We start from the raw sequence: 26,967 nt of genomic DNA on the forward strand, positions 1-26,967 counted from the left end.
ATCGATACAACAAGTAATTTGAATTGCGAAAAAAGCCGCAGAAGAATAAAAGCACTCCTGATATGGTCAGAGAAATTAGAGAACGAACACAGCGCAAAGAAATCACCCTGTCAAAACTTCCATGAAATTTATCGCAAATTTTTATCACTCGCAAAAATGTGTGAACAAAAAATCACAACGAAGCACCAAAGAAGATCGAGGGTTTGCCTGAATTTGAAGGTAGACGAGATAGAAAAGAACAAAGAAGCGGAGAGGGGATAAACAACTAGAGACAGACCTTTGAACGGTCTTGTGGCAGCCAGCATCCTTTGAATGTAAGGTGCAATTGCTTGTTGTTCGAAGCCCGAGCTTTCGGCCCCCGTTTCAGGTCTTCGTTGGAGTAACGCCCTGAGGGATTCTCCATCTCCACCTTTAAGGGCGGAAAATCTTAAGAAATCATCGAAAGAAATCAGCGGCTCCAGTAGAACTCTTTCCACCTCTTTTTCCTCCTCTGCTCCGGATAATTCTTTGTCGTCGCCCTGTGGAAACAAACGTATGAAGTATGCAGCCAAGCTTATACTAAATGTGTGCGAGGAGGCACGAAAAAAATCTAAATTATTTCGAACTCCGAGTTTACCGAGTATCACGATTCGAGAGAAAATTTCAAATAATATTAATCAACTATGTCTATGTACCATCAGTAATTGATCTCCACGGAACTAATAACGTTCTTTCAAAAAGATCTGAGAACTTTTGTTTTTCACTTTTATTTAAAATAGCACCGCAAACGTTAGTCCACATTAGAAAACGGTACAAAAATTTTCAATCGATCTCTTCGCAACGTGACACTACGAGTTCAAAGCTCATCTGATGTAAATTCTGACCGATCGCTTGAACGTTTTGAGCTACAATAACTTCAACAATACAAAATACTGATTCAATTCATTTGGATTTGGATTTGTTTATTCCTCAAAAGCAATCCGGTCTCGATAAAGTTACCGGGTTTCGTAACTCGATGCTCAAGGCGAAATTTTTGATTGTCTTTTCAACTACGAATTCAACCACACGGCCGTCAAACCACACGACGATGTTACACGCTGTGGCGATGGTCTCTTTTTTTTGTCGCGGATGGAATTTACAAAGATCGTGATACTCTAAGCTAATATACTGCAGTTGGTCTACATAATATTCACTAATATATAATTATGCAAGATATCCCAATTGACCCGAAGTTTATTTGCGATAGCAATTACTTTTTATTGATCTCTTGCACTATTTCAGAAACTCCATTAATCTTTGACCTCTAGTTCGAGTATTCATCAACGTTTTCTGCAAAACTTTTACACGATTTGAATTTTGTTTCAACTAGAATATTACGTAAAACAGTGCCAGGCGTCTTATATACATATTCGGAAATTGGATTGGTTTGTGGACGGCTTCCGGATGGTCTATTGGTCGACTTCACATACTGTTTTCTCGAGGTGCCGAGATTTCTGTTCGTTGTATTCTTTATTTCATTCTTTTATTCTCTACTTTATTTCATCTACTTTCTTCCGAAAATAAACTCTGCTTAGAAAAAAAAAAAAAAAATTTCGACGCATCACTATGTGACTCCGTCGCTTGCAAATTTTCAGGTCTTTTATTTCAACCTGATGCTGCTGCGGTTTTAACGCAGTTCAGGATTCTATGTCAACACTGAATTTCGTACGAGGTAGGGTTGGGTTTTAGTCAGGTGATATCAGATTGAGGGGAAATCGGATAGGTGCCGATATGTCATTACTTGAAGCAATTGCAGTGTGACCAAGCATCATGCATTCAGGCCAAACTAGTTATTCATAGTCTGATGATATATGGTAAACCGCGAATACTGTTTCAAACGTATAAGTTAGATAGCGATGTCAAAATCAAAATCATAGAGGCGAGGGTATATTTGATATCGGTAATATTCACCACAAATCAGAATAAAGTGAACGAGGGGGAAAAATCGCATACAAATACCAAAAAGGGAAATCTGTATCGAAATCGCGTTTATCGGTTTATCGGATTTTTCGTTTTTTTTTCCTCAGTCAAGCGAAAATACTAATGAAAATAATCATACGCTGATGGCCTGATGTGGCGTGAGACTTTTTCTCTCCATTAAAATCGACGACGAATTAAAATTAAATGCGTAGTTCAGATCAGATTGGGATGATCTCGTCAGAAAAGACCTTGGCAATAGTTAAATCAGTAGTGCGTCACGTGGTATTTAAAATGATAAGCTCGAATATATCTACGATATAGAAGTGCAAATGGTAATAATCGAAATTAATTAATGCATGAAATTAATACATCAACGTCCAACGAACAATTATACAATCATACAAATTGTGAACGTGCAAAAATATCTTGACAGTCGAATATATATTCATTGCGAAATTTTCACGTTTTCGTCAATAATGACGTGGGTATTTGGAAAATGAAATAAAATGAATTATGCAATCCGGGTACGATGAACAAATGTTTCTACAATTAATTTCAACGCTTGTACCGTCGTACAAAATTTTACAACACAGAGGTACGTTTTGAGTTGTTTTTTTTCAAAAATTGATAACAACGGCAGTTTTATTACGATTTTATCTCGTCATTTTTTTATCCCAAAACTTACCTCTTCATCTTCTTAGATGCCAATGTTGGCGTTTACGTTACAACGTACACGTAAATTTATATAGCGGTGATAAAAAAAATTCGGTATTCATTACAGCCCGTGCAAAAGGCTCAGGACACTTCACAGTTCACGGCAATAGTGAATGAATAAAATTTGCTAAGCATATCGAAAAAGAGAGGAAAAAAATAATTATCTAGTTAGATTCAAATCCACAGTGCTTTGCTTCTACGCTAGTAAAAGTGCATAACTAAGTTTAAATAGGTACTATATCAGTAAAATCACCGAAAGATTTGCAAAAACTAAAGTCATGCACTTAGCGGAACCTTTTCACGAAGCACTCTTTTGTACTTTCATTTTCTTACAATATCCTGCAGTTCTGTGAAGGGAAACTAAAGCAATTAGTGTACCTCAAGTAAAGGTATACCTCCGCCGTTGTCAATATTATTTTTACGTTGCTGCTTTGCAAGAAATGAAATAAATTTCGATGACCTGTAACTGTAAAAGTGCATAGCAATATGTCATGTAAATTTGACGGTGAGCTTTTCTCAAATAAATGAATTTACGGATTGAAAGTGAAAAAACAAATGAAAGTAGTCGATGTACTCGCAATAAGGAGCCGCTAAAAACAATTTCTATTTCAAAATGTTCGTGAGAATGATGATGATGATGATGATGATGATATTACGGTGTACCGAAGGTGGAAGAAGTAAAAAATAAATAAATAAATAAATAAACAACAACAATAGTCACAACTGAGATAACAAACGAATCTAGGTGGTTGCAGTACAATGTAATGGGAAAGCATGACTAAACAAATCTACACAATAATCTTCAAAATTGCCGTGGTAGAGGTATGTTTTGGGGAAGCATCTCTTGTTCTTCCTAACCAAAACCACACTTCGATAACAATCGTATATAGAAATACGACAAATTTGTTAATATAACATAATACTCTCGAATACCGTGCCCACGTGGCAGACGTATTTATTCATATGAAAAATGGCAAATGGAGCTTGTTATTAAATGCTCGTCGCGTGAATGAATTTAACGACCGTTTGATACAAAGAATCGTTGATCGTCGTTTTAAAATGAGAATATAGGTATGCATGTAGTATACGAATTAAAGATGACATCTACCGATAACCGACCCGATTATTGACTCAATTTCCATTGGTAAAATATTATCGCTTCGCAAAATTCGAAGTCGTCCCCAAAACCTACCTCGTCCGCTTGTGGTGACGGAGTGGCAGTCAGGCAGACGGGCGTGGAGACGGATGCGGAGACGATTGGAGACGCATTGGGTGTAGAAGGCACAACACTGGTCTCGTGATGATGATGGGGATGTGAAAGCGATATCAGGGACGTTTCCCTTTCTCGTTCCATCGCTAGCTTGTAGACCTTATTTCGAAGGGTGCTTCGCGGTATTCCATAGATAACTGCAGCCCTTCTAGTCCCGAGTTTTCCACTTTGTATATCCCTTAATGCGGCCTGAAGTTCTTCTTCCGTGTAAGTTCTTCGCCCGCCACCAGCACCCACCACTCCGTGAACACCTCCCACACCTCCGGTACCGGTCACACGTGGCTTCGCGCGGTAACACGAACTGCTAAAACATACAAAAGGGTCCTAATGAAACTCCGATACGCAACGGAGTTAATCCCACTCGAAAACGACGCGTCCAAACGATTTGGCGGTACGAGAAATTTGAAAAAAAAAAAAAAAAAAATTATCAACCAACGGGGCAACTTTTGCCACCGAAAATGCATCGCGTGGTAAAAGAGTGATTGATTATCCGTGACGTCGGAAGAACGAGTGTTCGAGAGGAGTAGATCGATTCGAAAACACGAATCGATAGAATTTTGTTTTCACTTAAATTGAAATCACGACGTTTCTATGTGTCCTGAAACCGGATAACATTAATGATGTCAGATTTTTAAAGGAGAAATATTAGCGCGCCAGCCCTCCGCTCACCCCTGGTCTAGCCAAACCTGACCTGACTTAACCCTAACCCAACTTAACTCTACCCCCACCACATCCTAGCGGGGTCAACGAACTGCTCTACTCAGACAGAATCCAAGATAAAAGTGCATTTCGTACGCATGTGTACACGTAAACGCATTGCAGCCGAGGACGTGTGACTATGTTCAGTGTGCTGCACATACCTACTCTACGTATATTCCACACATGTATGCGCTAACGTATCCACATAGCTCATGAAGCGGTAGGCTTATCGCGATTATTTTGTTATTATTTGTTTTTACACATATCAATTTAAACCTTGTGTCGCAAGGCAAAGGAAGTGGTCACCTCGTTACACAAAGGCTTTCAGAAGACAATCTCGCCAATGAATTTGAAAGCAACTTTTCTTCGAAGTACATTTTCGCAAGTTTGGTTTGCAATTCTATTTCCCCTTCTTTTTCAATCCATCAGCTGTCGAGTGAGCGTTGAATTGCCAAAGATAATAAAACTACAGTCGTCCGATATTCGCTATTTTTCCGTCACCCCTCGCCAGTAGCCTATAATAAGTTCAATTGATAATTTTGTACGTGTGGCAAATTATGCTGAAAATTTATCTAGCTATCGCGCAAAACCAAATACCAGAAGATTTGTTCGAACCAAGCGAATCTAGATGCAGAGTTTTGAAGAATTTATCCTCGCGAACTCGTGCATTTCTCAAATGTTCGACACTTGATTTCTCATACCGCTTATAACTTATCGCGTTAGAGCATGTGTGCTTGTACTTGTGGTGTTGAGAAAGAATTTTGACTCAACCATTCGTTTCGTTGTTCTATATCTTATCAGAAAACTGGGCTATGTGTTATTCTGCACATGCGCTTTGCGTGAGAAATGAATAATATGCAACGTACTGAAAAAGCTACGCGAACCGCTGCGGTTCTACCTCGATGTATCGAGGTGAAGATAGACTAATAATAAAATACCGATAAAAAATGAAAAAAGAATTCGATGCGCACGATGTTATAGTTGCCTTAAGGGGGAATAACATAAAAGATGAAATAAAGGAAAGAGAGAGAGAGAGAGAGAGAGAGAGAGAGAGAGAGAGAGAGAGAGAGAGAAGAAAAACTAAATAAAAGTGCATCGATCCCTCGAACCATTTTTTACGGTGGTTCGGAGTGGGGCGTTTGAGTAACGAGCTAAAAGAAGATAGCTTACCGCCAGCTACCCTGCAGACGTTCCACTAAAACTCGTCGATCTCGCATGATTTTCTTCTCTCGTACGTTACGTGAAAAAAAACACCGACGACATTGTCACATTTATTGCATTTCTTTTCTAAACTGTACTAAAAGTTCCAGCCCGAATCGATTCTTCTGGAAAACCTTAATGGCATGCGGTAATTCCGAAACAATTTCGAAATTTTTTATACGAATCAAAAAAAAGAAAAATTAAAAAAAAAAAACTTTTTTTCCGAACCACAAACCACTGGCATACAGTGCGATAAAAAGCACTCGATGTATCGAAAATTTCTAAAAGTGGCAGTGGATAAGGTCAACATTTATCACAATCTTCGATAATCGCATTGGAAAGAAAAAGGAGAAAAAAATAAAACGTAGAAAAAAAAAAAAACACTGCAGCACGTGAGCGTTGCAACGACGGCAAATGAAATTGTTGCAAAACAATGCTTCGTAACAGCAAGAAGAGACATTAGTCATTAGGGTGTGATTCACAAGAGTTTCCAAACGCTCGATGCAGATTGGTTAAATTAAATTGCGGCTTGGATTGGCATGTAAGAATGCTAGATTGAAATCGCATCTCTTTTAAAACGATCGTTACGTCATGAGAAAAGTTAAGAGTGGTTAAAAGTCTAGACACGGTACAACAATCGGGCGGGGTGTTCGCTCTTATCACCGTGTAAATTTTCACTCGAGACTTGCAACAGGAGTAATGAATGCGTCGCGCGTACATTCCGAATCAAAAAGCAATTCAAATACACGATATCAGGTTGACCGTTAATTACTCGCATTCTCCTACGTTATCGGAAATAAATCGCTGCGTTGCATAGGCGCAACACGGAACACTCGCTGGTGTAACAATAATTATAATAAAAAAAATAATAGGAAGAATGAACGAATGATTAAAAATGACACTTTGATCGGCTTTTTTCGATGTGTATGCATCGAGTACGAACAAGATCGCACAACGAAATGATCGATACGAATTTGTTTAATGAAATCGAACTTACTTGAAGATGCTCTTTGGATCGATTCCAGTCGGCATTCTCAGAGGTATTTTTTGTTGTTCGAGTAGAGATATGTTGTTATCCTGGAACAGAAATATTGCAGGCGTTGACCGTGATGATAAATAAAAAAACCCCTGGAAATATGGCGACGACCTCCCATACCGCGGACTGCGAATGACTATAATGGTATATTTGGAAGGTTTTGAATCTTCCACGTTGCACGGTCAATGATAAAACATCAGGATTTTTTTCTCTACTTCTTTTTGAAGCGACAGTAATTCCGAAGAGCTTTGCAGAAAGTATTCTTCGATAGATCCCCTTCATCCTCATCCCTCCCCCCAGTCTTTGATCACGAAGCACGGTGCACTTTTTGACATTAGTGGAATTGAACTCACCTGAAAGACTCGGGGTTTGGCCGAGAGGTCAAGTGGTTGGTCGACCACAGCCGCGCTTTCCTGATGGGCCGGTACCCCGACCCGGGGTGCCTCCCTAGGGGGTAAACACCACTGTGGTAAAAGAGTTGGATATCCAGCAGCACCTCCGGTAGCACCACTGAGGGCTGCCACTGCCGCCAACGATGCGGCCATCGTTGGGTCCACCTGAACCGACATCGGGGATTCTGCAGATCGAGAACTACTACTGCTCTCACTTTGCGGACTCTGAAATGTCGATTGTTTCGTCGCGGATTAGGGTCTCCGAACTTCGTCGGATGTTTTGATTCGATATGATTTTGTTCTCTCTTAACGAGAAAATAATATCGAGATCTTTTCACGAGCCAATAATTTACTTTCAGCACTAATAATCGTCTTTTCACTCACAAGGGGCGGTTGTTCGTCGTGCGGCAGCTTGCCATCGAGGCAGAGGTAGCACTTGTCCAAGGGCTTCCAGTCCACTGGCGGAGGACTCGAACGTCTGTTCGATATACCGATTCCAAGATACGGCGATTGTTTGACCCTGTTCTCCGTAGCAAATCTTTGTTCCTCCGCTTCTTTGCTCACCGAGGTTACTGACCGTATCCCGTCCTCTGTACAGGATTGCAAAACTCCCACAGAACTCGGTACTTCCTGAAGTTCCTCCTCTTTCTTCACCCTCAAAAGTCCTTGTGTCCCCTGTATCCGCTCCAACGCGATTTCTTCCGTTCGTTCCTGAAATAAACGAGAAAAATATTTTTATTTCACGAAATCGTACGAAGAAGCCAATCGCAAACGTTCTATTTATATCTAAATACGCTACGCGTGTACGTCGAAAGATAGACAAGCATTTAGGTACGTCTGACCGATAAAAACGAAAAACAGTTCATAAGCTCCTGAATGACGTCGATCAACCTCGATACTATTAACCAACAAAGTTTGAATTCACCGGTGCAGTTTAACAGTAAATAGATGAAGGGTATTCATTGAACAGATTTATCACATCATCAAGACACCTGAATAGCATTGTTCGAGGTTGGAAAAACGAGAATATTGTGTTTTTTTTTTTTTTTTTTTGTTTTTTCTCAAAGTGCTCTGATGATCTCCGAGACATCGATTCGAAATTTCGTACAGTTTGACGAACGGTTGAAAAGGTGAGAGGTATTTTTTCATACGACGAGATTGAACAAACGAACCAACCTTGACCCCGTCCGTGTCGATAACGTTGGATGGGTTTTGTTCTCGAACGAGTGGTGAGTTCAGTGTGCGCAGAGGGCTCGTATCCCTCGAGTTGTCCTCTACAATTTTGTCCTCTAAATCCTCCTCCTGGCCCTGGTCCCGATCCGCAACTTCTACCTTTATGTCCTCCGACCTCAGTCCTACAACCTCCTCCTCCTCCGCCCGCTTTTCCTGTTCCTGCAGATCCTCGCCGGCGCAATGATCGCGATTTTGTATATGGGGTTCCTGTTTCACCCTCTGAAATGCAACCGTCGCAGCCCCCGACTGCACCGTTTGATGGTGATGATTTCTGTTGACGGTTTGATCTTGGCAGAGCGATGCCGGATGGAGATGGTGTGCTTGGGTTATCGATGCACTGCGACTGCTGCTGTATAGTGTATCTTGGTAAAGCTTCCATCTCCTACGGCCCATCAATTCTTCCGCTACCCTTTCTAGACCTGCAACACCACCACAACTAAATCAAACAACGATGAGCGATTACTTGAACCGCAAGCGTTCTATGTTCGTGTTCACACACTCACTCACATCGTCAATGATTCATTGAAACTAGAAATGATGTCGAGTTATTCGAAATAGCTTCTTGCAAAATTGATCATTCTTACGATCAGAGAAATTCATTTGTTTTCTATTGTTTCAAAGAACATGAAATATTTTCAAAAATACTTTCACACGAATTCACATCACTCGTCTCGTCATTACCAGCATGCACAAGAAGAATCGGGAGCGATACGATACAGGGTAGGTAGGAGGTGGGTGAGCTATCGTGTCTTTTTACACGTTACGTTTTTCATCGAAAATTTTTCTTTTTCACGAAAAATTGTCGTTCGTCGACAGCTTTTACACGTGCCGAGTGGTTTACGCGTAAAACTTTATAGTTTTATTGTCATTCGAAGAATGCCGATGTATGTACGGTAGGTTTGGAATTCCGTTAACAAACTTTATTACCACGTGTACACCACTGTATCGTGAGGGCACGCACACGTTGCCACACGATGTCGATACGGCTACGTTAACTCACTGCTCGTAAGTTAATTTCATCGATATTATTCGACCGCGTTCAAATCAATCGTTGCTCGCGTAATGTACTTACATGACTATGGGCACTAATTAGTAACAACGATAAGGTGTTCACGATATTCGTTCGTTCGATTCGACGTTAACGTAATTGAGACGGAGACCGAGGAATAGAGTTTTACGTTTCAATTCCTTTTCACCGAGTCGTCGTTAATCATTGCAGTTGAACGAAGATATGAAACGAGTGCAACGGAATCGCGGGGATCTCGATGCAACTTTCTGTCGCTGCATCGCGCCAAGTTCACCGTTCTCTGGGTAACATAGAAAACGGAAAACGCAATATCCGTTGGTGCTGGATTCTTGATAAGCGTGAAACAGTCCATCTTTAGGATGAGGATGGAAAAAAAAATAAATAAATAAATAAATAAAAGCGGTGCCACAGGTTCCATGAAGAGATTTGCGGTCTGTCGCGGATCGTGTGTGTAAAAATAAAGCGAATGAAAAATCCCAATGGTTGAAACGCTGCAGTTAAGATAAAGTGCATTTTTCTCAACATGTACGATCGCGCATCATGTTTGAGATCTTGAAAAGTAAAGCAAAAAAAACTGACTATCGAAAATAGAGGAAAAAATTTAATCGATACAACAAAGGCACGAAACACGTAAGCATTGTATTATCACCCCAGATTTATTCTTTTTCCCTTTTTTTTTCTTTTTTTTTTTCTCTTTTTACCGCGTGACCCGTTAAATGACGAAAGCTTTGGCGCATGCAGCCACAGCATGTTATCATTTGAATAATGAATTCAACGATTTATATTTCAGTTCTGCGAAACTAACCAAATGCAAATGCCTAAATTTATAAATTCACGTTCTATGTACGTAGTACGTGCGAACAGTCCCTAACGACCGTTATCGAGTTATTGTCGCTATGACGCGATTATACCATTTTTCAATCGTATAATTCACCTAATTGTTTTTTTTGCAACGGCGATTCGTTCGATGAGAATTACAATCGATTTAGGAATCGATCACTTTGAATCGGAAACGGGAATTAGGCCGATTACACACATGCGACTGAATATGTTTGCGTTTTATCTGTTTTCAACCGTCTATTATATCCCGTTGATTCTTCTATAAAGATAAATATTCGAATACAATGATTAGCGAACTGCCGTACTAAAAGCCACTCGCTTTGTGCGCACGAACCCCCTGCGGTGTTGCACTCGGACAATTTTTCATACCGATATACGTGTACACGTCGCAGTTACACATCCAACACGTACCGCCATGTACCTTCCATTTTACCGCGATTGATTTTGTTACTTGGTAGGTGTACAGGTAGACCTATACCTAATGTGCAGTAGTTGCGCGACACCTTCGGTCATTAGGGGCGCCCGCGGATAAAACACGATTCTAGGAAAGAGCTGGCGAATAAAAGGGTACTATGTTATTCGTCGAAGCGGATTAATGACTGGCGCACGTACATGAAACTACGGTCGTCTCGTAAATCTCCTCAAACAAACTGGAGGTGGAAAAAAAAAAAATGAACCGTCGACTACGAGGCTACCGGAGACGCCCCGCATCGAAGAGTCGATTTCGAAAACGATGCTATTCATTTCTGCGAAATTTTGTCGAAATGACATTTTCGCAAACGAATCGATCGAACGTCTTCAGATAATTTTCTCGCTATGGAGCTTCGATCTCTCATAATTAAAAATCGAATATCATTCGACATCGACGATTTACTTGTATTGCTTGGAAATTAGTCACAGCGATAATTGACGTTCGATAGAATTGCAACTATCCGGTAAATTGAGAGTCATACTTTATAATACCGCTCAAAATTCCGCGTGTGTAATCGTCATCGCGACTAATTATAAGTTTCCCATCACCACCGTGGAGTGACGCCACCAACGGCGTCCGACGTCTAACGATTTAATGCCCGACGAAATCAAATCGAAGAAAAACCGGATTCAAATTACGACTCGACTTTTGTTTTATTTCGTTTCAACAAAATCGAAGACAATCGAGAAAACGGACGCGAAGAATTTAAGAACAAGCAAGCGGACGTCGATGATTTTTTAATAATCGAGCACATCGTCGATGTTAAAAATAAGAACGATAATTATAATTGGACGAAAGATAGCACGGTGCACACGAGAAACAAGACGAAGGATTCAAGAGTGAAGAGGAAAAAAAAAAGAAAAGAAAAGACGCAGCGAATGACGGAGAAGAAAATAAAGAAAAAGAATACGACGTCTTGATTAAATTAATTTGTTTGAAAAAGTGAAGCATCTACAATTACATTCCCGAAGCTGCAATAGTTGATCGTTTGTACACGTATGTGTGCACAAATTATGCTCGTGAATAATTATCATCGAGTAGCTCGTCGGTGTCGTATTGCATTATCTGAACAAACGTATACGTACACGTACGCCTACATTGGTGGTGCACAATGTCATTCGCCTATACAATACGAATGTACGTGTACGATATATATATATATATATATATATAAGATATAGACGTGGCCTAATAACAAGAAATATAATAGATCGTCATCATCGTGTATTAACATTGTGCAGCGTAAAAACTGTTTTTGCGTGCATGTGAAAAACATCTGAATAAATTATAGATGTTTGTCAAATGTTTCAACTAATGGAAATTGCTATAGTGCTGCCGGTTGTAGGGATAAATTTACTATACATTTAAAGAAAGAAAAAAAAAAAAAAAATATGTGATATCTACACGTATATATTTTGTACACCGCGTGTGTGTATCGAGCTGTGTAAACCTTCGCGAGGTGCTGCAGTTACCTGCATCGCACACACACACGATTTTTATTGGAATAGTTGTTTTAATTTTTTTTTCGTCTACTTCTGGTTTTTTTTTTTTTTCTTTTTACGATGTTTTTTCTACATTTTTTTTTTTTACTCATATCTATCAGGTATTTACCAATATTGTTTACCCGATCATTTTGACGTCGTCTTATCTGCAAACTGTCCCCGCACGACTGTAGAAATATAAATTGCACGGAATCACGATCAATATTTTCGAATGGTTATTTTTCTTGTATTTCTTTCTGTTTTTTTTTTTTTTTTTTTCTTTTCCACTACTGAGGAATGCAATAATTAATCGCGCTTATACGTAAAAATTACGAACGAAGCTAGAACATAGAAAAAGAAAAACTAACAGTACGGACGATTTCAATTCGACTGTGCAGTTTATCGCGGGTATAAATCTTTTTTTTTTTTTCGGCATATAACCGGGATATACGCCGATGCAGTTTTCGGCGATTGACAGGTATCCATATTTCATATCGATAGTAAAAGTTTGGCGTACAGTATCCGTAGTATTGGTTCACGCAACGGTATGACCAGCTGCTGCGGACCACGCCGCCCGATCGCCGCGATGCGGCCATGAATAAACGGTGGTCGGGTCGTTCGTAGTATTATTATATCGGAACCCGCGCTGCGTTGCACGGCGGGACAAGGGAGAAAATGAATAGGCGATAGTGACCTCAAAGCTATGCGGGGAACTGGGTGGTTGTTACGTGTCCCATATATATGTACATATCTGCCTATAAACTGTATGCATTAGAAACACGTAGTATAGGTATACTACAACGGTAGCCTTGCCATATATATATATCTACTATGAGATGCAGGATCTACTACGAACTGCGATTGACTTCGAAGCCAATAAAATCGCTGGCGATAACTGTCGCGAGCTACGGTCACAACCTGCCTAATGCAAACGACGTGTAATCATCGCTCACCAGTCATTAATACGGTGCAGGTACGTTTGCAATATTTGTTGTCGAATTAAAAACGACAATCGTAAAAATGAGACAATCGAACGCGAAATCGTGCAACGGATCAACGGGTCACGGGACACCTAACGTATACCCTCGGTTTGAAAAGAAGCTAAATAAAAAAAATTCGCTTCTTTTTTTTTTTTTTTTTTTTTCTCTCCTCCCGACTACAAAATGAAAAGCTGCAAAATGTTAAAAAGCTCGATATAACTATGGTCGCGAGTGTGAGGTAAACAAAAGAATATGTTTCCGGTGCAAACGCTACCGCTGCATAATAGCCCTGTATTTCAATATACGTATACATAAACTGTACGTATACGTACGTACAGGTATGTACGTTCTTCGAGTTCGCCCTGCTAAAAGTTCTTTCCATCGAGTACCGAAGCACCCCATAACGACGGTGTACCACCTATACGTATACCAGTTTTCATTTTTCACTTACGTTATGAAACGTCTCTATTCGTTAACGAACTCGTCACTATGGTAATGTATGAAAAAAGAATTCGTTCTTTTTTTTTTCTCTTCATTTTTTATTTTTTTCTATCCTCTATTTCTGCAAGAATTTATCGTTCGCTTTACAACGATAAGTCGTTTTTTTTTTTAAAAACTTTATTTAATTTTATTTATTTTTTTTTTTTAATCATAGGTAGTTACTTACTCAGATTTTATGCATTAATTATACGATTTTAAACATGAAAATTCACCGACGAAGAGAAGAAAAACAAAAAAAACAAAAACGAAAATCAAATAAATCAAATAAAATCGCGTCGTTTCGGAATCCGGTAATTACTGCAGATTCAGGCAATCGATAATTATTTTTCATTACAACCTCTGAGTTTAATCATCAATTCACTACAACCATACCTATATACGACGAGCTAATAAGCACGGCCTCACATCTCACATCTTGAGCGAGGAACTAAATTGCAATTGCAGGCTTCTTCTCTGACGCAGTAGGTCAAAATTAGTCCCATTATATCCGTACTCAAATACCCATTTATATATGCACACAAGCATATAACGATCACTTTTCAAATAACATTGGAATTTTATTCTGATGCAATTCCGAGGAAGTTGGAAAAGAGAAATATCAAACGATGAATAAATCAATTTCAATATAAATATATAAATGTAACGTAAGATTCCTCGAGGCAAAAAAATTGTCTCATTTTTTTTTTTTTTTTTTCATACATATATACAATGTACATACGTACGTACGTAGGTATATATGAATTACGATGTTGTTGCGGAGTTTTTAATTTTTTTCCGTAACACTCGGAATTGTTCAAAGCATCAAAGTCTGATATGTGCAGCATAAAGTTATACATTATGTGTACACATCTAGCAATAAGGACTGCAGCAGCAGTTTGAATATTCAAGTTTCTATTAATTATTGTAATTAATGTAAAGATTTGAAATATCGCGTATGTGTGTAGCACAAGTTGAACGTTATATCTACTTTTAATAGACGTGTAATAGCGAAATCGGAATAATTTTCTGTACTTTTTGGTGACGACATATTCAACGACGTGCAGCGCTCGATTAGAGAGAGAGAGATTGCCGCCGCATTGTAAATCGTACAATAATCGCACGATTATAGTTTCACTATTCAATGTACTATGCGGATGAGTTGTTCTCCGGCTACATTACGTATACATGTACATACGTATACGTGAATATAGCAGCGATATGTACGTAGCGTGCGTTGACTAATAAATTAATAGTAAATGATAATGATGATGATAACAATAATAATAATTGTAGAAGAGTTTTAACCGCATAGATAAATATATGTATATGGATACGCGGGTACGCTGCATGCAGACGCGGGTACCGGGACAGTATTATATCGCGTCCTTGAAGTCTTTGCCTGAAATCTACATGTAATTGTATTTTACGTATATATGCGAAATAAATGTCGATGTAATATATTACTCTGTACGTATGTGATTCACGGTTCTACGCAGATTTATTCTAGAAAAGCCCGAACACTTCCGAACTTGGGATGACATTATAACGCATATACGCGCCTTATAACCGCGGACTGCGTCCAACTTAACGCGAGATTACATACTTTTCATCGATGCCTCGGAATTCCGCCATCTTGTTTTAAAAACACATCGTTATTATATATATATTATATTCGAACGTAGACGTGCGTTATGTGTATGTATATGTATACCAAACGCATCATGTAGATGTACATACGTTATAGACGAGAGTAGATAGCGCATTCGGCAAACTGATTAAATGTAAGCGCGATGGATTTCTTTTCCTTTTTTTTTCATCCTAATCTCAACGACGAGGGGATATGTATACGTATATAATGTATCCGCAGCAACGATTAATCGCATTTCGAATGTATAGAGAATCAAATAAGATTATATATATTATTTCGACTTATCGGCTGATGCACGTCGAGTGAGAAAAATGATCATTCGGTGTACACGCAATTCAAGGCGTAAATTATCTACACTAACGATCAGAAATAATGCGATGTACAAAGAATTTCGCTCGGAGTTTCTTTTTCAACAATTTTTCATTTTTTCTTCGCAATTTGATAATTTTAGTTATCAGACGAGGACATATTCGCAGCACTTCACGCTTATCGTACTCAATTGTGCATATAAAATTGAAGAAAGCAAAAGAAAAAAAAAGAATCGGATTTACCGACATCGTTGCTGGTCTTTTGAAAATACATCGTTATCCTCCGTGTAACTGGTCAAATGAGATAATGGCGATGGTATAATGCCGATATCCTCGATTTTACTTTATCGAATTACGTAAAACGTCGATATCAGTTTTCAGTTTTGAAAAAATCACAAGTGGACAGACACCGTCGGATCCGCGTAGCGGGTTTCATTTTGAAAAGTCAGCTCTTTGGCGAAAAGAAAAAAAATGATTGAATTTCGACGTTTCTCTCAACGGTAGACAATCGTTTCGACAAATTTGAAATAATTTGAATCCTAACGGGTCGCCAAAGACCTGCACGAAATCTCTTCAACCATTTTCTCTTTAGCGGTATACCCATACACGTTCACGCGAAATACGTCTCGTCTTATTTTAAATATATAACGCAATGAATGCGAGGGTCACACGGTAAGAAAACCGGTTGTCCGTTTTATATCTTTCTTCAGTGATCGTTAGCATATAAACATATACTTACTATATGCCTATGGAACATATATAGCTATGTACATGCTACCCTATTTACATACAACGATGTATATAATTTTGCAGTTTAGTGGGTTTAGTGGTACACTTTAGGACAAAGAACAGCCTTGTGCCGTTCCTACGTTCACGTACGAGTGTGTACAGACCTGAATATATATATCTATATATAAAATTTTTTCTCACCGCCCCACTCCGAAACAACGCGAGGCTATATAGTCCGGAGCGTGTAGGCCTAAGTCAACCTCCGATTGGTAGAAACCAGATTAGAATCCTTCGGCGAAGAACTGGCGGGAGCCCGGGCGCGGTGTTATATGAATGGGACGAAAATTGCCGCTACACGATTGGCCGGTTTGGAGGCCATTCGGTTCTGGATTAGAAAATGGTGTGACGTTAGGCACGCGCCCACATTCCGAGGAACGCTAACGCCACTACGCGTTTCCCACTCGTCCACTCACTCGGATGAGAACACGGATTTCGACCGGAACCATATTTTATTTTCCATTGTCGTTGGACGTGAGTCGAAAAATTACGCTCGACAACGTATGTACACGCAAGTTGCGCAATGACGGTTCTAACGAGAATAAATGTCATTTCGACACCGAGAATAATATCCGACTGAATTTCTTTTCTCATCGTTCGTTTCAATTCTTCGAGTTTTACGCGACGTCGACGCGACATTCTGAATTCTAAATTCTCGCGATATTTAGAGATAAAATTAAAAAATAAAATGAACGAAAAGAGAAAGAAAGAAGAAAAAAACGAGTAGTCTACGTGCATCAGGGTAACGGTGAAGAGCCGTGGAACTTTATACGGTCCTTCTGACCTAGTTTCCATTATGGGGGTTATATTACGTTATGGAGAACACTTTCGTATATTAGTTAAGAATTTTCATCTATTCGTTTTTTAATATCATCACGAGATGAAAAAAAAAAAACAATTTCAAATGTGATAGAGAACGATAAAAATTTTCCTCTTCTTTTATTCTGCTTATCGAAATTTCACGAGTAGGTAGGTATATACATCGGTATTTGCATACGAGTGTTACATAGTGTACAAATATAACGATGATAATTATTGATCGAACGAATAATGATTAAGAATCGAAGAATAATTCCATATGCCTACATACAAGTTATGTGATAATCATTTACATCGTACCCGAGATTTTTTTTTTTGTTTTTTTTTGTTTTTTGTCAGTTTTTCTTTTTCCGATTTATGAACAAACGACGTGTTTATCCGTAGGGAATATACCTGTGCCGCGTGTAAAGTTGACAGTCCGGTTTAAAGTCTGTTGCTTTTATATCGAATAAATTCAGCCGTTTTTGTACCTATTATACTCGTTTACGTATACGTAAACTAATAATTAACGTGCTCAATGATTCGTAGCTCGAAGACTTTTGTTTATACAACAATATCCGATCTGATTCAAAATATTACAGTATGTTTACCATTCGAATAATAAAGTTAATTATAAATATTGAATTCAGCCAGAAATAATGTAATGCCGATAACAAAAGAGGCCAGTATTTTCAACAATTCAATTAGTCGCAGCCACCTGCTTATCACATCCTATACCGAAAGGTGAGAAGAGCGACCATCTCTATAAGTACAGTTACGCGATTTGTATAATCTACCAAATACAAATCTGCTTTGTATCAGGAAGTATAATAATTTTGTGAACTGTCTCGAACTCATTTGTTTCTAAACATCCTCCACCGGACATAACGAGTGCGTAGATACACTTTCACCGAGAATAAAAGAAAGGAAAAATCACAGATCCTTGTGCAATCGACGAGGCAAAACCATTGAGAGAATCATCGTTACAATTGAAGTGGTTAACTAACTATAATCGCAAGTGCGGGTGATTACGAGTCGAAGCGGTCGAGCGGCGTAGGCCAAGAAAAATCGAAGGTGTGCAACGCGTTACGCGTGTAACGTAACGTAATGTAACGTGAAGAGGAAGCGTAGGTTGCGGCGTCGGTTCGGCGCGGCCGGTCCGCCGGGTACAGGTGGTTGCATGGCTGCGCGTGACGGTGTCGCGGTGGCAAAATCAGAGGCCTACCCCAACGTGAGGAACGACGTAGCGTCGTGACGTCACTTACGTACGATGCGTACCCGGACCCGCGCCTACTTCCATGATTCGCAAACATTTTAGGCCGACTTTATATACGCGCGTACAACCGCCGATACGCACAACCGACGACGACCGTTCGCGCGCAGCTGTTTTCCGACGCCGAAGAGGAAACTTTCGGCGTACACAGAGGGGATCGAAGGAGAGCTTTTCCTCTGACTTGGATCGTCTAAGGTGTCGCCGATTCGTGCAAATTATCGATGAATTGCCAACCGAATGCGAAAATAGTCGTGTCGAACAATAGAGGGCATAATCGAAATGAAAAATTGTTCATTCGATGAAGCGGTTGAAAATTTGCCGTTTCAGCGTGGACGTGCGATAAATGGAAGAAAAAAAAATGAACGAAGCTCATCGCGTTACATATAGCGTATTTACCGAATTAACAAACAATCAGAGTTTAAAGATCGTTGAAAATAATTTCATATAATGGTTGCAAATCAATTTGAATATTACACAAAGCATGCTGACCCAACTACGCGTCGATATGATTTTACCAATAATTCGTGCCTCCCGTTTATATACGCGGAATCCGACAACATTTTTCCCTATGATATATATGAATAATAAATAGGAATATGAACGGCACTGCGGCGTGAAACGCAAACACGGAATTGAAAGCAATCGGACATCGGATGATCGAATCTCGATTGAAAATTGTGCGAAATTTCGTGTCCTTTAATTTTTTTTTAAATTACAAATTTTCATTCCATCATATCAGTCGCCCGTACGATATCTGTATATTCGAATTCGCGGGTATATCGGGGGACAAAAAAAAAATCTCCTCGTATTCGAGTTTTAAATGCGATATTGTAGGAGCCTTCGGGCCTTTTGTCGTTTGATTAAAATCTATGTTATTACACGGGGGTTTGGAAAATTCGAAATTGTGCGAAAGTTTGAGCGAAAATGATCGCACTCCATAGGAAACGACAAAGTGGCTTCGCAAACTATACGTTAGCTACCTAGATGCAGCTTTAATCGATATCAAGGGTGACGACACGACGCCGCTAAGAACCCCTATACCGCACCTATAGATTTCGTTCTGAAACTAAAGACAAGGAACGGAACTGAAACTAGATCTACGAGCAAAAGTAAAACTTGAACTGGAACTGGGACTAGAACTCCGTTTCGTTTGGTTGCATTGCCCTGACTTTCCTCCGGGGTAAAGAGAGAAACGAAAGGTGCCGGGGCCAGGGAGGGGAAGGAAAAGGGTGGTAAGGGGGTTACCGAGGTGGTATATTGTCGTAGCCTTGGATCGAATAGTTTGGAGAGAGATGAAAGTGGAAAAGTTCAATGGGGACGGTCGCCATTCGAGAGATATGCGATAGTTCCCGAAATCCACCGGAAATACGCGAACTGCATTTACGAGTGCACAAGGAAATGCATCAAAAAACCAGACTCGCTGTCCAATCTTGCGTATAGATTTTTTTTCATCTCTCTCTGAATTATGTACGGCCCTCATTTGTCGTCTTTTCATTCTTAGCTCCTTTATCTTATTTATAATTTTACTTTCGAACGTGCACGTCGCGTTCCGTAATTTTTCAGCCGATGATTTTCAGAAAAGTTTCAGTCATGTTTCGTGATTTTTCATAATCCTCTACACGTATACACGCTGTTTTCGGAATTGATCAGGTATGAAATAATGGTACGTCAATTTCGATGGGAAACTTATTTTTCGATTTTTTCTCGCAATTAATTAGTTTCGAAAAATATCGCTGAAACGGCATTCGCTTTACCGAGGCGTACGTCCGCAAAATCGTAGATTACATTTCTCTTCGTTATTATTTCTCTACTTTTTTGTTCGACGTTCGTTACACGTGAGTAGGTACCTAACCGAAGGAACGAAACTGAACAACTGACAAAAAAAGCCGCCTATTACGATCCTCGACGACAAAAAAAAAAAATAAGAGAAAGTTGAAAAAAAAAACAAACAAGAAAGAGAAAGAAAAATAATTCGTCTGTTAATCACGACGCGTGTGAATAAATGAAGGTATAACAAAGAGATCTGCGGTACAGTAGCTTTACATTTACAGGGGGGGGTGCAAAAAAAAATTCGACAACCAAAAATCCAGAGAGAGAGAAAAAAGAAATGTAAAAAAAAGAAGAGTTAAAGGAAAAAGAAGAAACGATCAGTGATCTATTCGTATCGTTGATAAGTTCCGCACCGTTAACAACGGGGTTGATTATACCATTTCGTCTATTATACAGATAAAGAAGGGCAGAGAATCGGACGGAAAAAAGTTTTGGGTCCAGCATTTCGAAATCACGTGTACATAGAAGTGGACGTAGATATGTATAATAAGTACATGTATACGTATAAATACACACGCTAAATAAACATGTATATATAATATGTAGGGTTGAACAACCCGCACCAGATCACGGACGTATACATAGGTATATACGTACAACTTGTTGATATTATCTACAAACTCATACACACACGTACACGTAAAGCACAGTTAGAGATATACACAGACGTTATACATATGGATATGTATGCGATCCGAGGAGGAGACGCAACCCCCGCATTCGAATTGAAGAACGGTGCGGAATTAGAAGGAAAAATTTCACACGAACGCCCCATTGTTGTCCGCCCAAAGTTTTCGTCGGATTCGCAATGATTATTCATATTTCGAATTTATGATAATTCGCGAAATTATATCAAACGCCATTTGATTCGACGCTTTAGATTCTCGTTGCATTTCCTCCAATAGTTCGCTAATTTTCTTTCTTTCGTTAACGTGATAAAAGCGTCGAGACAAATTCGATGATTTTAACGCAGGTGGGATAAAAATTGAAATGAAAATTCCAAATTCATTACACACTAGATATACGTTGCTGTAATCACATTAGACATTGACGTAAATGAAATCATCTTTACTTACACGTAAAATCGTTAGACTTCATTTAACGCTACTGCACACATTTCGCCGGTTATGTAAATCTTATTTTTAGTTCTTCAGTTATTTATTCCCTTATTTTATTGTGATGATTTTATTATTTATTTATTTATTTATTTATTTATTTTTTTTGATAAAGAGTTACTCGCGTTATTACAATTGTAAATTATATCTCTGCTTCTCCTTCCTTCCAATTACATTCCTTTTTTTCACTCAATCGATTAACTAACGGTTACAAACCAACAACGTTTTTATTTATATCCACAACAACAGCAGCAACAAGAATATAACGATGATGACGATAGTGATAACGGCGAGGGTGGTGATGATAACGATAACGATGACGACGACGACGACGACGACAACGACGACGACGATGATGATGAAAATTATCTCAGCTGGATAAGGGCGGAATAAATCAAATTTGATAATGATAGAAAACGTAAATGATAAGGATAACAATACGCGTGGATTGTAGCACCAAAAATATGTGTGGTATTCCGAATATGTATTTTCCAATATATAATGCAAGCCGGGTTGCGAGAGCTAGTGCAGCGGCAGCAGCAGCAGCACAGCAGCAGCAGGTCTCCTTTTGTCAAGGCGTTTGCGCGGATGCGTGCAGCACCAAAGGTTTTTAGGAAGCGATTTTCAAGGCGTTGCATCGGGAAGAAAGACGCGTCATTTTTGTCAATTTACCCCCCACGGTCCTTTCCCCACCAGCCTAGAATCTTCCGCCACCCCCCACCCTTTTTTCACCGTTACTGCCGCTGCCGCTGCCGTTGCCTCTGCCGCTGCTTCTGCCGTTGCTTCTACTACCCCTCGCAGACCCGAAGCGAGGTCAATCGACGGAGAGAGCGAAAGGAGGGGGACTGGGGGGGGGAGGGGGTGGGGGGGTGGCCGAGGGGGGAAAGGGGTCGCCAAAGACGACCCTCTCCCACCTTTTATGCTTTCGCAACCCCTCGTCGTCGCTGTCCCCACTCAGGACCACCGCCCAATATCGTTTCATTACGCATCTCAACCCAACTCCCACGCGACACCTCCCGACCCCCAATTTCAACCCCCTCCTCCTCCTCCTCCTCCTCCTCCTCCTCCACCTCCACCTCCCGCTCTTTCTCCTCCTCACCAACACCAACACCGTCATTCCGCACCCCTCATTGCCCGAAGAAACACGAAGCGCTACGAATTTTTATTATTACTTTGAGCGCCGGGATTTTCATCGGGGGTTCGTTCGTTCGTTTTTTTTTTTTTTTTCAACCCAAGCTTTTTTTATTCCACCCCCTCTTTTTTTTTTTCTTCATTTCGCCAGTAGTGGAGGGAGGGAGGCTGACTGTAACTATGTTTTTGGTATTCCATTGATTTATGCATCCTTTCAGTGACTGATTATTTCATTTTTTTCAATTAAATTTCTTTGCATAATTTTATCTATGGTTATTATTATGTATAGATTTTTATACGTACAGCGTTACTTCATTCTCTCATTCGGCGCGGTTTACGGGTTTTTATTCGGAATAATTATCGTGCGGAATTGAAAAAAAAATCAATCGAATTCTTTTTTTCGTGGACGGATCGTTCGGGGATCATCGAATCAATTCTGGATGGATTTCAATGGATCTCGAGGTGGTTTAGAAAATAAATTAGGTTTCATCAAAACTTTTTCACGTGTGATAAAATTTATCCAAGATTGTCAAATAATGCTGAGCTAAAACTTTCCTTTTCCGTCCGTTCATTTTTCAAATACATGCGTATAAACCGTAATTTCGTCTGATAACGCAAAGTGAAGTTAGAAATTAAAAATTAGAAAACAAAAAAACAGCATAAATTAAAAAACAGGATAAATTGAACAAATAAATAAACAAATCTGCGTACATGTGACATAAAACAGAATTTGTAATCGTTGTTTTGAATTAATTGTCGGATAACAGCGTGCACACGACTCTCGTTTAATATGCGTTTATATACATATAATCATCGCGAGTACACACGCACACTTATTACGTATATATAATATTTACGTTGACGGAATATACGTGTGACACGGTATACCTATGCGCGGTACACACACACACACACACGTAACATACGCGACGTGATGCTTTTAAACAGAATTCGAGCAGACGATGTACAACAATTATCACGTTTCGTATTATATTTAACGTTTGCGTATAATAATACGTCCGAATATTGATGTAAATTTATGAACGCTGTAAAACGTATCTCCGCGTGCGGGTCTTCCTCTACACGATTTAGGAAGACGAAAACAATAAAAAAAAAAAAAAATAAATAAAATAATACAATCACTCCAATTTTGTAATTTCCCACGCACCGCGTATAATCGCTCTTGCACACCCAACGTTGCACATGCGACGCGCATGCAGTGTGCAGTTCTCCGTCACTTGTGTTCACTCGAATTCGGTGCCTCGCTCACTACTCACTCACTCACTCACTGTCTTATTTACTTACATTTTTTACCGTACGCACGAATCGTTCACTAATCGCGACAAATGAATCGCCAACTAAATACCCTCACCCGACACTGTCCATTGGAAAAAAAAAAAAAAAATGAAAAAAGGAAATATTTTGAAGACTGGTAAGAAAAAAAAAAATCAAACCTCTTTCACGCTCTCGCGATAAGGGATGATGCGAGAGTAGGTGCGAGTGATCTCGGAACGGAGAACGAAGATCATTTAGAAAAAAAACAAAAAAAACGTGAATCCTGCACGATTTGTATATATGGCACATGTACAGCTCGTTTCATAAACGCGTGTATGCAGAAGGGGTCCCGGGTGAAAAAAAAAAAATACAGAGAGAGAGAAACAGGAAGTAGATAGAGAAAGAAGAAAAAAAGAATCAGATTTGGGAGAGAAGAGAAATTTTCTTTTTTGCGTATGTTACATTGAGAACCTTTCGGGCGGCGGCTGGGACGGCTGGTTGTCTGTGGTCAAGGCGCGCAGCCCGTGCAGTACTCCGCACTCTCTCCCGACGCCCGTCGCGACGCCGGCGTCGCAACGCGGGATACGCCGAGGGGTGGAAGGAGGGATAAAGCGCGAGGGAGAAAAAGCTATACAACGAGAGAGACGGAGTTAAGGGGGGAAGACCGTCGGACTCGGTTCTACCCCTTTTCCCGCGTACGTCTGCACTTCGTCGCGCACGCAAATTTTGCACACCTATATTATATTATTATATATACACACACCTATTATACCTGTATACGTAATATATTATACGTACATGTGTATGTACAACTATACGTATGTATGCCAAATAAATGTGGAGAAGTGTTTATTTAAGTTATGATATATACACGGTGTATTCGTATACCGTAAAAGTTTTCGCGATGCATAAATTTTGAATCGTTATGTATAGTTTTTTTTTTCTTTTTATCTCTCATAGCGGGCTGGGTGAGTTGGAATTTTTGGAAAAGTTCATATGAACGTAGAAATTGAATGCTCGACGAAATAATTCAATGATTTTTTCAAGGGTACAATTTTCTTCCGACGAAATTTTTTCATCATTGGCAAATTGGAAAAAAAAAAACAAAAAAACATTTTCTCCGCCGACCAAAAAATCGTTGAAATCTAACGACAGAATGCAACTCACGGTACATATAACCTTCGATAAATACTTTTCATACGTATATCAACGTGTACGAGCGTAAAAGTCAGTCCCGATTATCAAACCGCGGTAGTAGTCTGCTCGGACTCACTCAGCTTATCGCGCGTTATTCGATTCCTCTGTTGGAAGCTTGAATATACCTATATATATACAGCACAAGTATATCAAATGTAATATAACGTGATGTTCAACTGTCTGGGATAAGAGGGGCACCTTCGCGTACGTATTATTACAATTTAATCGAAAATCGTTGGTGACCCGTACGGTCGCGACAAAAAAAAAAACAATCTAATCAAATGAAAAAACCGAATTCGTCTCCCATTACTCGCAATTACACCGATCGTGTAGTTCGGATAACCGAGTTGAATAATCACCCAAATTAATTAGCTTATTATAATACGCGTGCCGATTGTTGTATAAATTGTGAGATGGAAGAGGAAGCATCGCAAGATAGAGAGAGAGAGAAAAAATTACAAGCTGCAGAAAAAACAATTCGATCAACGAGAATAAAAATAATCGTTGATCAAAGAAAATTCGAAAACGGATAAAAAAAAACCAACGAGCCAAAAAAAAAAGAAAAAAATAGAAAGATTTTCGGTACAGCGGATGCGTCGAATGTGTGAAAAAAAAAAACAAAAAAAAAAAACAAAAAAAAGAAAGAAAAAATTGTTCGGATCAAGTTTATCGCTGTGGTCGTTGTGTGTTACCTACGTGGACATGGTGCAGTCACTACAAACGGGGTGCATTGGACGCATGACGTAGCATCGCACGGATATACTATCCTATCCTTGGCCAAGATTCAGCATTTTGAATCGCAACAGGTCGCACTAGAGACGCACCAACACACGGTCACAAAGCTCCGGCAGCGGCACGAGGATCGTCGCACACGAATGAAGATATTTGTACGGGGTTCGCGCGCCCTCGTGTGCGTGTTCGTGTGTTCGTTCGTGTGTGTGCGTGTCGGTGTGTGTTCGTGTGCGCGGGTGTGTCTATAATACTTGTACGTATTACGGAGCAGCTCTACACGTTGCCGGTTGGCGCGGGTGCCTCCGTTCGTATATATCCGACACAGTGAAAATTGAAGAGATAGGCGCGCGCGGCGGACGGACACACGCGCGCACTCCAAAGAGAAGCAAACTCTCTGCCGGTGGTTGCCGCTCGAGAGGACGGTACATAGCAACGTGGAGCAAAACGTACGGTGCCGATGTTGGGACGAACAAACGAATGAACGAACGGGCACACCGTCCCGCACGTTCTTCTTCTTCTTCTTCTTCTTCCCTTTTCTCCTCTCCTTTACTTTCCTCTCCTATCGCGGCATCGCGTAGAGTACGGAGTACAATAGGTGGTACGGCACACCAGCGGCCAGCGGATACCGTGAGGATTATTAGTCCGGCACATGGACGTGGAGTCCCCGCCGCCGATCCACGTACAAATGTACACAACGCCGGCGATGCGACGCGACGCGACGCGACCGCCGTCACTTGTGTCATACAAACGCCGCGTCGCGAGGGGGGAAGATTTCCTCGAGGGGGGAAAGATTTCCGCGAACGGGGAAAACACTTGCACTTGATCGGTTCTACGGCGAACGTACGTATGATATACACGGTACAGCGACGCGGTGCCTTCTCCACTCCGTTCGATCTAGCGACGAGGGATCGGCGTGAGATCTTTCGAAATTTTTCACGCTTACTGGATCCCATATGCGTGCCGGTAGACGTAGAATGCGAAGAGGCGGAGCGAAGAAACAGTGTAGAAAAATGAGGAGGAATTATCGCCGGTTCGAAGGAGAAGGAGGGACGATCGGGAATTTTGGCAATCGTTCATATCCATCGTGTTACACGTATATTAGAGAAAAAATT

General features: G+C 40.1%; 1 protein-coding gene across 34 annotated transcripts in view; it reads right to left on the reverse strand.

The window, feature by feature from the left end:
- LOC105691346 (mushroom body large-type Kenyon cell-specific protein 1) overlaps positions 1-26,967 on the reverse strand; it is an 82,836-nt gene that overhangs the window by 3,873 nt on the left and 51,996 nt on the right. For 29 of the 34 annotated variants that reach the window (XM_048653158.1, XM_048653154.1, XM_048653155.1 and 26 more), the window contains 6 exons: positions 8,426-8,901; positions 7,634-7,960; positions 7,211-7,474; positions 6,819-6,898; positions 3,845-4,226; positions 278-518 (listed from right to left, as the gene is read on the reverse strand). In XM_048653158.1, coding sequence (XP_048509115.1) covers positions 278-518; positions 3,845-4,226; positions 6,819-6,898; positions 7,211-7,474; positions 7,634-7,960; positions 8,426-8,901 — 1,770 coding nt within the window. Of the gene's footprint in view, positions 1-277; positions 519-3,844; positions 4,227-6,818; positions 6,899-7,210; positions 7,475-7,633; positions 7,961-8,425; positions 8,919-21,481; positions 22,439-25,819; positions 26,269-26,967 lie in introns of those variants that run through there. The other 5 variants (XM_048653164.1, XM_048653163.1, XM_048653159.1 and 2 more) reach the window with 5 other exon arrangements.

Source organism: Athalia rosae, chromosome 3 (assembly GCF_917208135.1).
Source record: "Athalia rosae chromosome 3, iyAthRosa1.1, whole genome shotgun sequence".
NCBI lineage: Eukaryota > Metazoa > Arthropoda > Insecta > Hymenoptera > Athaliidae > Athalia > Athalia rosae.